Source organism: Oryctolagus cuniculus, chromosome 2, assembly GCF_051225735.1.
Source record: "Oryctolagus cuniculus isolate XC-2025 breed Fujian yellow rabbit chromosome 2, ASM5122573v1, whole genome shotgun sequence".
NCBI lineage: Eukaryota > Metazoa > Chordata > Mammalia > Lagomorpha > Leporidae > Oryctolagus > Oryctolagus cuniculus.
The window spans coordinates 177,145,512-177,160,404 of NC_142868.1; the positions used below are offsets into that span (position 1 = coordinate 177,145,512).

Sequence of the window (14,893 nt, forward strand, 5' to 3'; positions counted from 1 at the left end):
GATAGCCTTGGAGGAGCTGCTGAACCCCCCACTGTTCACCTGGGGGACTGGCTCCTGGCTCACCTGGGAGACGGCCCTGTCCTTGCCGTGTACACAGCAGCTCTCTCCTTCCCCCTTCAAGCAGAGCTCGTAAATAATCATTTCATGCTGTGTAACCATTCTAGATGGATTCTTCAGGCTAGACTATAGTAGGGAAAATTTGTTTAGTAAGGGATTTTTATTATGTAATATGACTGTGACATCCAAAAATGGGAACTGCATTATATTTATTGTTTTATCTCTAAGAAAAATATTGAAATAAAAGGAAAGTCATCAGGGCCTATTATTTTCCAATGAGAAGGAATCTCAGGGCCCCACTGCAGGTGAACCAGAGGAAGTAAAAAGAATCCTACTGTGCCACGCTATCACAGGCTGGGGTGTATTGGGCCAGGTTCAGAAGAGAAGGGCAAGACCCAAGGGGAAAAGAAAGAACCTCGGTACTACACAAGGCCATCAGTTTTCCTGGAAATCATCTCTCTAAGCTGAGAAAGGAAACCCAGAAGCCAATGTGGTCTCAGGCTCAGCAAGACAAAACTGTGTGTTCTACTTCTCTGCATTCATTGTCGAGGGGCCACCCAAACAGAGCAGCCTCAACTGTGCTGTGTAAGAGTTCAGACAAAGATGGCCTCTATTGTCACTGTCTTTGGTGCTGTTCTGGTGAACAGAGAAGGATCTAGAAGGTGGAGGAGGGAGGGATCCTTTCCTGGTGGCTGGAGAGCGTTTTCTCACGATGATCCTGTGTCTTCCAGTTCCAGGAGTTCCGGGAGAGATTGCCGCCCAATTTTTTTTCCCAATTCAGAAATGCTGTCCAGGGTGTAGACTGCGAAACCAAGTGTAACCTGACAAAGATCTTCCATCTGAACCCTGGGACCTATGTCGTGGTCCCCTCCACACATCGAGAAGAAGCCGAGTTCCTGCTCCGAATCTTCCTGAAAGTGCCGAATGGTGACAGGTACAGGGCTTGCGGCATCCTGCATGTTTGCTTCTGCTTTGTTGTCTGAGGTTCATCGTGCCGTGCTGCGCTGTGCCCTCTGTGTCGCGCTAGTGTGTGCTGTGTCCAAGGGGGACACGGTGAGGGCCTCGCTATTGAGAGCCTATTGAGAGACACTGTAAAGGGGGGTGACAAGGCCTAGGAGCGAATGACCCTACCACCAGAAGGAGGCGCTGCTACTGGATGCAATACTTCCTGCAGAGGCAGCAGATTGGAGGGGACTGCTTCCAGCGAGAGGGGGAGAACACTGCCCCTTGAGGAAACAGCACTTGAGCTACTCCCCACAGGACAGTGAAAGTTAATGGCTTAAAGGGGAAGGCCACGCAGGTGGAAGAAAAAGCCCAAACAGGATGGAAGGGGGTGAGCATGGGGCTTTTTGAAGAGTTGAGTGGTGGCAGCCACGTGTATGGGAAAGTGGTTTGTGAGCACGTGTGTCAAGTTGTCTAGAGTTGTGGGTATATCAGGGAAACATATCAGGGAGACACTGAAAGGTGGGCTTTAAAGATGGATGACCCCAGTCATGAAGGGTCCTGAATGCAAAGTCATTGGGTCAAAAGTGGGATTGAGAGGAACTCGCTCTGCTGGGCACCTCGTCCCCTCTTGGGGCTGAGGAAGACACCACCACAGCCATGCTGGGCATTATAATAGCATGGGTGAGGCCTGCAGGCAGCACACTGCCAGTTGGTGGTGGAACGTAAGACACAGCTTCTCTGCCCTGATGGCATTGGAGGTTACTGTGCTGAGTGTATCTGATTGTGAAAGACACCATTCACCATTGACTGGAAGACCAGACCACAGTCACTCCCAAGGCTGCACACAAGGCCACAGTGCTTGACTGCCTGTGAACTGCCATAGCGGTCCACGTCCCAGCCAGCAGTGCTGAAGACTCCACTCAAGTCCTTGGCACAGATATCCAGTGTCCTTGGCTGCTCTCCATAGGCAGGTGTCCTTTGAATAGTGAGCTGGCCATTTCCATCACATATTCCCCTGTTTTTCCAGGAAGGTCGGCAGTGATTTCAACCTCAAGGCACTGAAGGTAGGTGTGCAGCAAAGTTTGGCTAGTGAGTGTCACTGCCCACATCCCATCTCCAGGAGATTCTGTCTCCTTCACTGCCTTACCCGTGACCATGAAAACAGAGACACCATAATGGGCAAAAGGGGGCTTGAAGGGGAATGGACGAGACAGAGCAGAGGGGTTAGGGGAGGAGACCAGGCCCCCAGGGCCAGGCTGGACACAATAGCCTTCCTTCTACAACCTTCCATTGATTTTTCATGCCCCTAAGGGGTTCTCCACTTGTCTGACCTCTATCTCTGATCTAGGCGGGGTGGTTGTGTCCTTGTTGGTGGCCTCTTTCCCCACAAGCTTAATGTTGACCATTTTCCCTTTGGTCCAGGGAAGTCTTCCGGAGGATGCCTCCCCAGAAGTTGTTTTCCACAGATACACTCAGCAGGTACAGTGTCTAGTGCTGAGGGCCTTTTGGAGGAATGGGGAGGGAGGGAGAGAGCTGAGGAAGGAAGACTTCTCCCAGGCCCTCATGAGAATTCAGGGAGGAAAAGCAAGGTGACAGATCATTCTATCAGCCCCTCTCTCTCCCTGGATTGGCTCCAGAACGTCTCCAACTGCCAAGCTCCGTAGAGAAGTGGCGTCCTCATTGGGATGGCATCCATATGGAACTTAGAGCTTGGGAAGGGAGGGGATAATTATAGGAGGTATATATGAAGTGTGTTGCCTTTTGAATCTTTAAACAAGCAGCTGGCGCTGTCCCTTGAAATCCTTCCTTCTCCCACTTGGCCACCTCTATACCAACCTGGCATCACTCTTCCTCAGTGCTGGCCAGCGGCAGAGAGCACCAATGGCACGCTTCCTGCCAAGCCACCTATGTGCACACGGGATTTGCCTAATGGTTTAGTAAACTGTTATAAAGAACTCCCTGACTTGTCAGGTTAAAAGCAGCTGCCAAGGGCTCTGCATGATGGGCCTTTACCGTCGTTAATCATGTTGGCATGGGAAGTGGAAAGCGATACAGATGACCACATGCACCTGCTGCCTTGGTGCAGCCAGAGGCCAAGGACAAGAATGCATTTTCATTCCCAGTGCTAAATGGGTAGTGGTAACCTGGAGGCAGCCTGGCCCCAGCAAGGAGGCAAAAGGAGAAATGAAAAGTGTGACCAGACATAGAGGGGGCCAGTGCAAAGTACAATGACTTTGGACCCCTGGGATCCAGACTTATTTTGAAAGATGGAGTCCAGACATGGACTCAGGCACTTTCCTTGATGCACAGCAAGGCAAGACAGGATGACTGTCTCCAGCCCATGAGCTTCGGAAGGCAGAGATGACATCATATGCATTCCTTGTCCCCAGCTCCGAACACTGTCCTTGGCCAGAAGAGGTGCTCAATCATTTCTGTGGAATTGAATTAAGACAGATTGGCTCCCCCAGAGCAGGTGCCCAAGCCAAGGTTAGCTTCCCAGAGACGGTCAGCAGGGCCTCATTAGAATGCCTGAGTCCTTGTTTCCTTCAGGGCAGGTGGGAAATTCTCACACGTGGCCCGTGCACCTGCACCTCTAAAATAAGCTACCATTTGTCATGTGATGACATGGTACAGATTCCCTAATCACAGCTCTCCTACCCAGTAGCCAAACACCTCCTCACAGATGGTGACTGGGAGCCCCCGTGGGGCCTTTGTAGGAATGAGAAGACGCAGGTGCAGCACTGTGCCAAGGGACACAGCTGGAAGTAGATGCCAGCCCTCCTTTTCAGCCCATGGTGGGGACGGTCTTGAACTGGTCCTACTTGGCTTCATTCTGCAAAACCTGTAGGCTATCCTCAGAGGCTGTGTCCTCCACAGCAAGTTTAAAGCAAAAATATTCATCCATGCATTCACAATCCCCTAATCTCTTATATGAGTTTAACTTATGAACTAATACTACAGTGTGTTCTTACCACTCCTCCTACTTCTTCCATTAGCCAGAGTGTGGTGTAACACTCCAACCAGCTTCTGCCTGAGGGCAAGGAAGCACACACTGGGATTCTTGGACAGGCTAGGTCCTTTCTTCTACCCATCATTTAATTGCAAAGCACTAAGGACACTGAGAGTACTATGCCAAGCACTTGTTAAAAGATTTACTTATTTATTTGACAGGGGGAGAGGGAGAGAAGAGGTGGGGGGAGAGAGGAAGAGAATGACTTCCATTTGCTGGTTAACTCCCCAGATGGCTACAGTGAAGCCTGGGTCTCCCCGTGGGTGTCAGGGGCCTAAACATCTGCTGCTGCTTCCCAGGCACATGAGCAGGGAGCTGGATCAGAAAAGGAGCAGCTAGGATGACTACTGGCACTTCAACATGGGATGCCAACCTTGCAAGCTGCAGCTTAACCTCCTGTGCCACAACGTTAAGCTTTGGGAATACCCAAGCACTGGCCCTTGGGTGTCATACATTTTGGTGGTACAGGCAAACATGCAGTTCTTTGGGAATTATTCAAGCAGCTATCATCTCCATTCTCTATCTCCATTTCAACTCATCACCCCTCATTTCCTCCAATACTGTGGTTGGTTACTACGTGTAGGGTCCGGGTCAGAGTGATCCTGAGGGATCTGGCTTAGAGCTGAAGGGCCCCCAAAGGAAAGATGATGGGGCTGCTTTGTGTCAGTTGGAAGTGGCGAGGGCAACCCTAAGAGTGGGAAGGGACAGTGCGTCTGTTGCCTTTGAGGTGCTGGCTCTCATGAAAACTCCCAGGAGGCACCTTACCCTCCCTCACCCACTCTACAAGACCACCAATGCCAGCTCCCTAGGCAAAGGCTTCCCCAGGTGACAGTGTCACATCCTCCTCTCAGCTCTTGCCAGGAGGTGAGAAAGGGCCACAGGAGGACGTAGCACAACCTTGCCTCTAGAACATCATTGAAGACGCTGCCCATCGAGCTGTTCACGGCCCCCAACAAAAATTCGAGTGCAGTTAACTCCTGCAGAGCTCAGGCCAGGAGAGGTTTCTCTCCCCCGCAGCCTCAGTTGCTTCCTGAGTTTAATCCAAGGAAAACCATGCCAGCTCCCTCTTTGCTTCAGCTGCTGGGAAGACCAGTAATGTGCTCAGGTGCAGCCGCCTCCCACAGCCTAGATGTCTGGTATTTTTTACTCCGTGCCCACCGAGGTACACACCGTAGTCGTATGTTCTCAGTGTGTTTCTGGAGGCAGAGGGGAAGCACACAACAGCCCTTATCCAGAAGGGCTCCCAGCACCTGGGACAGCGAGGAGGAAGCACCCACTGCTTGCAGTCCAGGGGTGAATGGAGAGAGAAAAGCAAGGTGCCAAATGTCGGGGGTGGCCAGCACCACAGGTGTTCAGGGGAAGGCTTTGAGACAAAGCCTGCCGGGCCCGAGGTGGGTGGGAAGTGAGTGTTTAGAGAGTGCTCTACTGTCAGGCAGGTGTGCCTGCTGGGTCCCAGCTGTGCTGATGCCCATGGTCCTCTCTCAATTGCACCAGGGGCTGGACGTGGACGCTACCAGGCTGCAGAGCCTTCTCAACCAGGAGCTCCTGTCAGGTATGGTCATCCCAAGGACCTTCTGCTCCCAGCCTGACCCCACCATCCCCCTGCCCCCTCAGACCAGCATTTCCAGCCTTCCTGTTCTCTCTCCAGGACCTGCGGGGGACACATTCTCCTTGGATGAGTGCCGCAGCATTGTGGCTCTGATGGATGTATCCTTTGCCATTCAGAGCCTATGCATTCTGAGAGCTTCCCCAGGGGCCTAATTAGGGCTCACCCAGGAGCTGGGGTCTTGTGGATTCTCTGCTAGCTCATTAACCCTCTGGACCAACCACAGCCCCTGTACCCATTTCTGCTAATACACTGCATTGGCAGGTGCAGGAAGTGGCTACAAGCGGCAGGACCAAGCATCAAGGTCCGGGCTTGTGCTCTCCAATGAGCTGTTTGGCCCCTGCCCTCCCCGTCTCCCAGGCAGGAGAGACGGGCTCTGCACATGGCTCTCCCCGCACCCCACTGGCCCATGTGCTGTCTCCTGGGAGAGACAGATCACCTAGCTAGCACACTGTTAACAAGGCTTGATTGGCAACGCAAGGGTGGCCACTGTAGAACAAGAAGCTTCTCGATGAAATGATAAATCAGGTCCTGTCTCCGCTGGCTGTGGTGGGAGTGCTCGGAGACACACAGCAGTCTCCTGGCCTGGGCAGCCAACAGCCTGGGGCCGGACCCAAGCAAAGCAAATGGGGCTTTGCTAGCCTCCCTCCTCCCCACTTGCCAGCTTCCCTTCTTGTTTCTCAGAGGACTTCATCTGTTGTCGTTGAACCCATCTTACGGGGTGACCAGGGCTGGCTTTACCCTGGAGAGTGTTCCCTGCACACACCTCTCACTGTGGCTTCCGGAGTGACAACCCCCATGCTCCATGGCGGGGACCCCACCCCGACCGGTGAAGGCCGTCTCCTGGGCTCCTGTCTTCAGATGCCAGCGACATTGGCCTCCCTTTCTCAAGGCTTCCTTCTCCCTCCAGCTGTTCATCTTTCTCTAGAAAACCAGTCTAAGCCTGTTTGCTCCCAGAATCAGAGGGAGCTCGCTGGCATGGGGCCATGCCCTGGTGACGCCACACGCAGGGGGTTATTGCTGATGGATGGAATGCTTGGGCTTCAGCCTCCTTGGCAGTACCAGAGGCCCCTCTGCTGTTTGCACGCTGGACCGGTTAACCCTTAACTCTCCATCAGCTGAAAGTGAACGGGTGGCTCGACCTAGAGGAGTTTACGAGACTGTGGCAGCGCCTCATCCACTACCAGGTGCGAGCAGGTTCTCCATGACTGACAGTCCTGTTCCTTCCAGTTCAGCAAACGTTTGCTGGGGTCACAGACCTGCACTGGGATTAAGTGGTGCAAACAGAGGGACTCTCGCCCCTGCCCTCGCAGACAGCTCCCATTTTGTTTGAGGAGGTGTGCCGGCAGCACGAGAGGGCGCAGGCACTGCCCAATGAAGTGGCAGGATGATGGAGGAGAGCCAGGTCACTGGGGACTCTGGCCTGCCAGTCAGCTGCACCTAGACCCTGACCTGGGGCTGTTCAGCTTCTGCAAGGGCTGTCAAGTCTGCCCTCCCCACCTTTAGATTTCAGGTCCTCCAGGGCCGAGCTCCCTCAGATTCACCTTCTCCCACTGGCTTCCATGGGTGGAAGGCCCATGCAACAGCAAGCTGGTTCGCAGACCACCTTCTGCACTGCGTGTGCACCGGGGATGGGGAGGCGGTTCTAGTCTGCTTTGAGTAGGGACGACACAGCGCTCACTCCTGTGCAAGCCCTGCTCCTAAGCACTTTCTAGAGATTTGCTCCTTTAGTCCTTGCAATAAGGCTGAAGTAGGCATCATCATTTGCCCTGTGCTTCTGATTAGGAAACTGGTGTCTCAAAAGGGCTACAGTGTGCCCAAGGCTGCACAGCTGTGAGCAGTGGAGCTGGGGTTTCCATCGGAGCAGTTTGGTTATAAAATCTGCTGTTTATTGCGACACCGTGTGAACTTTTCAGAGAGCCCACACCTCCCTTGAAGTCAGCAAATTGCCCTTGGTGTCAGGGGTCATGTCAGGGTTGGAGAGGGGAAGTGGATTGGGGAGCAGCTGGGGAGCCGAGGAGCTGCAGTCCTGGGCATGGCCAGGTGTAGCCACTCCTGCCTTCCCCAGCCAGCTGCTCAGCTGCCCCGCCTGCCTCTGAGCTGGCTCCACCCCAGTCTTGGTGAGCAGCCTCCCCCACCCCTAGGGGGGATGGAGAGATTTCTGGGAACTGCCCCAGTGCTGGACACCTCTCAGTGCTCACATGAGCTTCTTGCTTCGTTTTCCGTTTCAGCGTGTGTTCCAGAAACTCCAACAGAGCTCTGGATTTCTCCTGAGCTCAGACCTGAGGAAGGCCATAGAGAATACAGGTAAGGCGGGGCCCTTTCAGCTGTGAGACAGGGGACATGGGGGTGGCGTGTGTGATGCGCACGCTGGTAGCTGCTGTAGGCAAGGCGGGCGTAGTCATTCTGGGAAGTCAGGAGAGAGGTGATCCTGCAACTCTCCCCCTCCCCCGTTCACTCGGCCTCGGTGGGCCTCTGTGACTTGGGCATCACCCCTCCTGCCCCCACCCGAGTCCTCATGAGCCAGTCACTTTCCCCAGCGACGTTTCTCCCAGTACAGCTCTGACCGTGAGAAAAGAGCCCTGGGGGATTGATACCCTACCAGGAATGAAAGGAGCTGGCCTTGCAGAAGCTCACATCTCAGGACCTGGGCCATGGGGGTTAAATACCCAGAAGCAGGTTCATGATCTGTCTTCCCTCTCTGATTGTCAGAAACCTGGGCAGGGCAGGGACCACCACCTGTAAAACCATGGCCCCCAGGTTAGCACTGGGAGGTAGTCTCCATAATTCTCTCTCTGGTGACACCTGGCCAGGACGTGTGCTAGGAGGACAGGGCAGCTGGTGCCCACATAAGCACCGACCCGCCCTCCAACCTGTCATAACCGGGGAGTCTGTGCTCGAAGCTGAGCGTGCTGCGGTATCCCCTGCAGGGCTTGTTAAAACACACGTGGCTGAGCCTCGCGCAGCGTTTCTGAGGCACAAGCCTGGAGGGACTGAGCAGCTGCTTTCCCAACAAGCTCCCCGGTGATGCTCCTGCCTCTGTCCTGGGAACCATACGTTGAGAACCGCTGAAGAGTCAGAGCAAAGTCTGTAGCAGAGACCTCACTAATGGCTCCAGAATAATAAAAAGGAGAAAAAGAGAAGTTCAAGTTCAGCTGAAAAGGCTTCAGGGCCAGGCAGGTCATGGTCTCGTAAGAGGGGTGACCTCTGAAGGTGGCCAGTGGGAGAGTGTGCGTGCTCTGCATACAGGCATCCAAGTTCGCGTCTTTCTGACTCTGCTGGCAAGACCAGTCCTGCCTCCAGCAGGCTCAGCCCCTGGTGGGTAGTGTGACTTCCAGGGTCACCTGAGCTGCAGGCCCCACCACTGGCCAGTCTTCTGGAAGTGCGAGTTAGCCAGGCCAGAGTGAGCCAGGTGCTGATCTCCTGCCCACCAGAGGGAGCATCCTCTGAGCCTTGGCTCCACTCCGAGGCCCAGCCCTTCTCTGGCGGAGCAGCGCAGGACTGAATCTCCCTCCTCCCGGGCCCTCTTCCACCTCCCCCCATCCCCCCACCAGCAGCTTCCCTCATACAGACCTGGAGACTGCCATGGTTGGGGGTAGGGGGAGGCCGGGCAGAGGCAGGGCTGGAAGCGAGCCCCACCGCCCTGACAACTTGCACACAGCATGGGAATGATCTGAGTGCTCTGAGGGCTGCTTTGTCCCCAGAAGAGGGGTTGGTTGGAGGGCGGGTTGGTGCTTATGTGGGGACCAGCTGCCCTGTCTTCCTAGCCCGCATCCCGGCCAGGTGTCATTGGAGGGAGAATTATGGAGACTGTCTCCCAGAGTTAACCTGGGGGCCATGGTGGTTTCAGACAATCAGGCGGGATGACGTGATGAGGAGTTCTTGGTGAGCTATGAAGCACCTGTGCACCCTCTGGCTTTATTATCATCATCCCAGGCCTGGAAGCTTCACCTCCTTGAAGCAGATATGCCGTGTGCTTTAATTTAGCCCTAAGCCCTAAGTCTGGTCTCTGGCCGACTCCAGAACTGTGTCCATGGGGCCTGGCAGCCACCGGGGAGAAGAGACACCGAGCAGGAGAGGGGAGAGAGGCTGCTGGGTACCCAAACCTCACGAGGCAGAGGGCCACCCCCAAGGCTCCCCCGACTCACCAGCTCACCCTGGGGCCCCAGACTTCCTCACAGGGGTCTCCATCAGCGGGAAGCTGCTGCATCTCATGACTCTGCGGTACAGTGACAGCTCTGGTAGCATCAGCTTCCCCAGCCTGGTCTGCTTTCTGATGCGCCTGGAAACCATGGCAAGTAAGTGTCCCTGACACCCTGGGTGACCAAAGAATACAGCAGAGGGCTGGGGGGGCACCTCGTCTCAGCCCTGGACAGGGCCTCAGGAGGGGGTGAGCTTGGTCCAGTGTCAGCAGTGGCGTTCCCAGCCTGGCGACTGTCGCCGTGGGCCCCCGGCACTTCCCCTTGCCCAGACCTCTCTTTCCTCTCTCAGAGGTCGGTGTGGCTCCCTGTGTGCCCTTGGCGGGTTGTGTTGCTAGCCGCACCTGCTCTCTCCTTGGGCAGGGAAGGCTCTGGCCTCTGCTGAGGAACCTCCCACACTAGTGACCAGGTGGGGGTGGGAGGTCTTTCCCCAGGCTCAGCGCTCACCCCCACGGTGGAGGCAGAGGGTTGACATCTTCGAGCAGCCTGAGCTCCTGTGTTAAATGAAAGCTGCTGTGAAGCCCAGGCCATGGTGCAGCTCAACATGGAGCTGTTGGCACTGAGCGGGAGGGGGAGGGGCTCAAAGTGCTTGCAAGTCCTTTTTCTTCTGATCCCTCCCAGCTGGGAGGTGCCTCTGCAAACCTAAGCTGTGGGTGGGCACTTGGGCCCCAGCCTTGCTCTCAGCGAGTCCTCAGTGGACAAGGGAGCTCCCCACGCTGCACTCGGGCCAGCATACACAGAGCTGAAGGTGTGGTCACACAGCAGCAAGGGCCAGAGCAGCCCTGGGGGGAGGAGAAGAGTCCCAGCTGCCCCACGTGCAGAGGGAACAGGAGGGAGGAGAGGGCAGGAGCCAGCGGCGTGCTGCAGAGCAGGGCTGCTGCACGTAAGGTCACATGGCCACAGTCTCCACCTGAGCCCTGCCATACTCCCTCCTCGTTCAGCTGACGCCTCTCCTGCTTTGTCCTAGAGACTTTCCGTAACCTCTCCAAGGATAGAACAGGACTGTACCTGACAGAAATGGAGGTGAGCTGTCTCCCCAGCCCCAGGGACGGACCGCAGCCCCTGGGGCCACCTCTGCGGATCGGACTCCTGGGGTAGTTTTCTCCCTGAGGATAAGGGATCATCCATGAGCAGCAGCCAGGCTGCTGGCCCCCGGCCTCCAATTACTGCCTTTATATATTGCCAGCTGCCAGGCTGCTGGAGGACCTTGGCAGAGAGATTTTATTTTTTTTCCAATAGCTTAATAAAGCAGAGGATTGTGTGGGAGTCATAAATCCAAGGGGAAACTCAGGAACAGCCACGGAGCTCACTGTACATTAAACTGACTCCCATTGAATTGTTGAACCTCCCAACTGGCCAGCTGGTCGACCTCCAATGTACCTATCAGTACCTGGCTTCTCAGAGAGGAGCAGAAGATGTATGTGACAGGGGTGCTGAGACCTCCTGCTTGGGTTGAAATTAGCTAGAAAGGGGTGAGGGGACTGGACTGAGATCTCCCAAGGGAGGAGGGTGGCATTCCCTACTCTGGGCTAGGCTAACGAGATGAAGGACTTGGTTGTAACGACAATGCTTATTTCCCAGTGGCTGAACCTGGTCATGTACAATTGAGGTGAGGAGGAGAGAAGACCGCATGGTCCAGGTAAGACATGGTAGTGTTGGAATCCTCTCCTCCTCCTAGGGACCATGGCCCTTCTCCTCCCTCACTGGGAAGGCTGAAACCTTATCTGTGTGAGCCAGTGCTCAGCTGCTCAGGACTCTTGAATTTCAAGGCCAGTGCTGCAGATGTCTGTGTCGTGAAGACCAGGGGGCATTCATGGAAGGAAGCAGCCTGAAAGTAATGAGTGGGGGTTTAGAAGTCTTACCTGAAGCTCCAAAGACAAAGGGGCATCACTTATGCCAGACCAGGCAGGAGAGGCAGTGCAGGTAGAACGGTGTGCAGCAGTAGAGACAGATCATGTGGAGGGGAGCGCCAGGTCTGGTCCCACCTCCACCACTGCCTCACCGTACAGTGGACCGACCACATCCATCTGTACTCGTCTGTGTTCATACCTCTGGTATGAGTGTACTGAAGAAATAGCACACTCTCTCATTTTCTCCACATTGGTTTGTGTGGGATACACCCTACAATTACGTAGTCCACACTGCTCCCCTGCAGTAGTAGAAGCCCCAACAGACTCTTCTAGGCTCCTCTGTGACTGGGGAGCCCAGTAGTGCATGCTCTCCCCTGTTGGACATCTCCAGATGTTGAAGGTTCCTTGTGGGACAACACCTGCTTCCAGAGAACACTCTACCCATGCCTCTAGCTCCACACTCAGGACCACCGTAGAATCACAGACCAGATGTGCCAGGCCTTCAGATACTGAGGATGTCTGCTGCCTCCCCGAAAGCCTTCCTTCCCCAGTTGCCCTGTTGGTTCTCACTTGGGACCTGCTGGTGACCTTACGACTGCAACAGTGTTTCTTTGATGAGTACCCTCTCCACACAGCAGTCCTGCGATCTATAACCTCTGAAACGTGAATGTATTTCTAAACATTTGTTGACCCTCCCAAGCATGTATTTTTTTTTTTAAGATTCATTAACCTATTTGTTAGAGTGACGGGGCGGGGGGACAGAGATGGAAAGAGATCGTCCATCTGTGGGTTCACTCCCCCAATGCCCACAGCAGCCAATGCTGAGCTGGCACACCTTTCCATCTTCCACGCAGATGGTAGGGACCCAAGCACTTGGACCGTGATCCACTGCTTTTCCAGGCACTTTTTCAGGGAGCTGGATTTGGAAGCAGAGCCACCAGGACTCACACCAGCACTCCCGAAGTAATACATGGGCGTCGCAAGCTGTGCCGCTGTGCTGGTCCCCCAGTCATGTGCTTGGAATCTGGAGACAGACACCGTCTCCGTGAGGAGATAATATTTTAGTGTAAACACTTCCTGATAGATTCGTGGTGCTTCCTGTTAGTAAACATCATAGAGATCATGGTTAATTCAAGTGCATTCTATTTTCTTAGATTCCTCTTTTAGTCCTTCTTTGCAACAGGATATTTAACCACCTCTAAGTTTTTGTGCCTATTAAAATCTGCATGATTTGTAGAATCAAGAATGACTCCTCAATTATATCTTTAAGCTAAGTTGGCACACAGGTCCCGAAAGTGTGAACTTTTGCAATGGCTGGACTCTCTCTCATCAGCTTTTTCTCTATATGGGAGGCCAGTTCCCTGTTGATGAATTTTTCCACCTTTTCTGTTTTGAAGGCTGCATAAGGAGGAAGTAGAAGATACAAGCTATGGGTGTTTTGGTCCCCTCCCAGTGCTGCCCCCGGTGCCCTCCTTAATCACCAGGCTCTGGCTCTATCCTATTAAAGCACAGGCTTTCCTTCTGGGCTCATGGTCGCTCAGCAGAATTGGAAGCAGGGGGGTGAGGAACTTCCACCTCCCCATCCACAAGCTCACCTTCCCCTGTAACCAGGCCCCCTTGCCTGTGGTGTCAGAGAGCAGGCCCCCCCTCACCATCACCTATAACCAGGCCCCCTTGCCCTGTGGTGTCAGAGAGCAGGCCCCCCTCCTCACCTTCATCTATAACCAGGCCCCCTTGCCCTGTGGTGTCAGAGAGCAGGCCCCCCTCCTCATCTTCATCTATAACCAGGCCCCCTTGCCTGTGGTGTCAGAGAGCAGGCCCCCCTCCTCACCTTCATCTATAACCAGGCCCCCTTGCCTGTGGTGTCAGAGAGCAGGCCCCCCTCCTCACCTTCATCTATAACCAGGCCCCCTTGCCTGTGGTGTCAGAGAGCAGGCCCCCCTCCTCACCTTCATCTATAACCAGGCCAGCTTGCCCTGTGGTGTCAGAGAGCAGGTCCCCCCCTCCCTCTGCCCCTCTCTCTCCCTCTCCCCCTCTCCCTCCCTCTTCCCCTCCTTCTTTCCCCCTCCTCCCCCTTCCTCCCCCCCCCTCACATTTCCACTGGTTATCAGTCTGAGTTTCCTATACCCCCTCATAACCCTGAAATCAATTCTGGCAGCCAGGGTGTAAATTTAAAACTCCAAATGCAATCTTTCCATTTCACAGGTTAAAACCCTTCAATGTCTCCCCGTTGCTTATATGAAAAATCTGGAGTCTTCCGTGTGGACCGCAAGATTGAGCAGCATCTCCCACCTGCCTGCCCGTTGGCCTGCACCTGCGCCCCTCCGCCACACTCCCCTCCCACCACAGGAGTGTGTCTTTATTTCCATCTGTTTTCCATGCTTTGCCCAGCCTCGGGTCCTTGACCCACTCTGCTCTGCTTCACTGAATCATACCATGTAAACATTAATATACTCTTCTTGCCCCACATTAAAAACTATGATGATTGATTTTTAAAAAGATATTATTGCATAACCCCAAATCACAAGTAGTTACTCCTTTGTTCTACTAGAAGTTTTATGGTTTAGCTCTTATCCCTAGGTCTGTGATTTATTTTGAGGTGGCTTTTGTTCATGGTATAAGGCAGGGGTCTGACATCATGGTTTTGCATTCAGATAATCAGCTGTTCCAGCACCACTTGTTGAAAAAAATTATTTTCCCCCATTGTATTGCCTTGGCATTTGTTTAAAAAAATAAATGTGTCCTAATATCTGTCCTTATTCTGGTACACATGCGTTGTTTTCTCTGTTTTTCTAGTAGCTTTCAGATTCGTTTATTTTTCCAGTTTTTTTTTTCTTTTTATAAAAATGTTATTTTTGTTTATTTGAAAAGCAAAGGGAGGATATGAGAGAGAGAGAGAGCAGTAGAAGAACTCCATCCTGGTCTCCCACATGGGCAGCAGAGGCCCTAATACTTTTTTAATCTTTTATTTAATGAATATAAATTTCCAAAGTACGACTCATGGGTTACAATGGCTTCCCCCCCCATACCGTCCCTCCCACCCACAACCCTCCCCTTTCCCACTCCCTCTCCCCTTCCATTCACATCAAGATTCATTTTCGATTATCTTAATATACAGAAGATCAGCTTAGTATACCTTAAGTAAGGATTTCAACAGTTTGCTCCCACACAGTTTATTTTGGCTTTCTGGGTTCCATGCATTCACATACATGTATCATTTCTTAGG

The 14,893-nt window shown here is 53.6% G+C and overlaps 1 protein-coding gene across 1 annotated transcript in view; it reads left to right on the plus strand.

The window, feature by feature from the left end:
- LOC100344894 (calpain-13) overlaps positions 1-14,415 on the plus strand; it is a 63,226-nt gene extending 48,811 nt beyond the window's left edge. Inside the window, exons 14-24 of the mRNA XM_070069722.2 lie at positions 789-991; positions 2,030-2,066; positions 2,425-2,481; positions 5,507-5,564; positions 5,661-5,719; positions 6,737-6,805; positions 7,850-7,925; positions 9,788-9,916; positions 10,785-10,840; positions 11,399-11,456; positions 13,873-14,415. Coding sequence (XP_069925823.2) covers positions 789-991; positions 2,030-2,066; positions 2,425-2,481; positions 5,507-5,564; positions 5,661-5,719; positions 6,737-6,805; positions 7,850-7,925; positions 9,788-9,916; positions 10,785-10,840; positions 11,399-11,425 — 771 coding nt within the window. The 3' untranslated portion in view covers positions 11,426-11,456; positions 13,873-14,415. The remainder of the gene's footprint in view (positions 1-788; positions 992-2,029; positions 2,067-2,424; positions 2,482-5,506; positions 5,565-5,660; positions 5,720-6,736; positions 6,806-7,849; positions 7,926-9,787; positions 9,917-10,784; positions 10,841-11,398; positions 11,457-13,872) is intronic.
- The last annotated feature ends 478 nt before the right edge of the window (positions 14,416-14,893 follow it).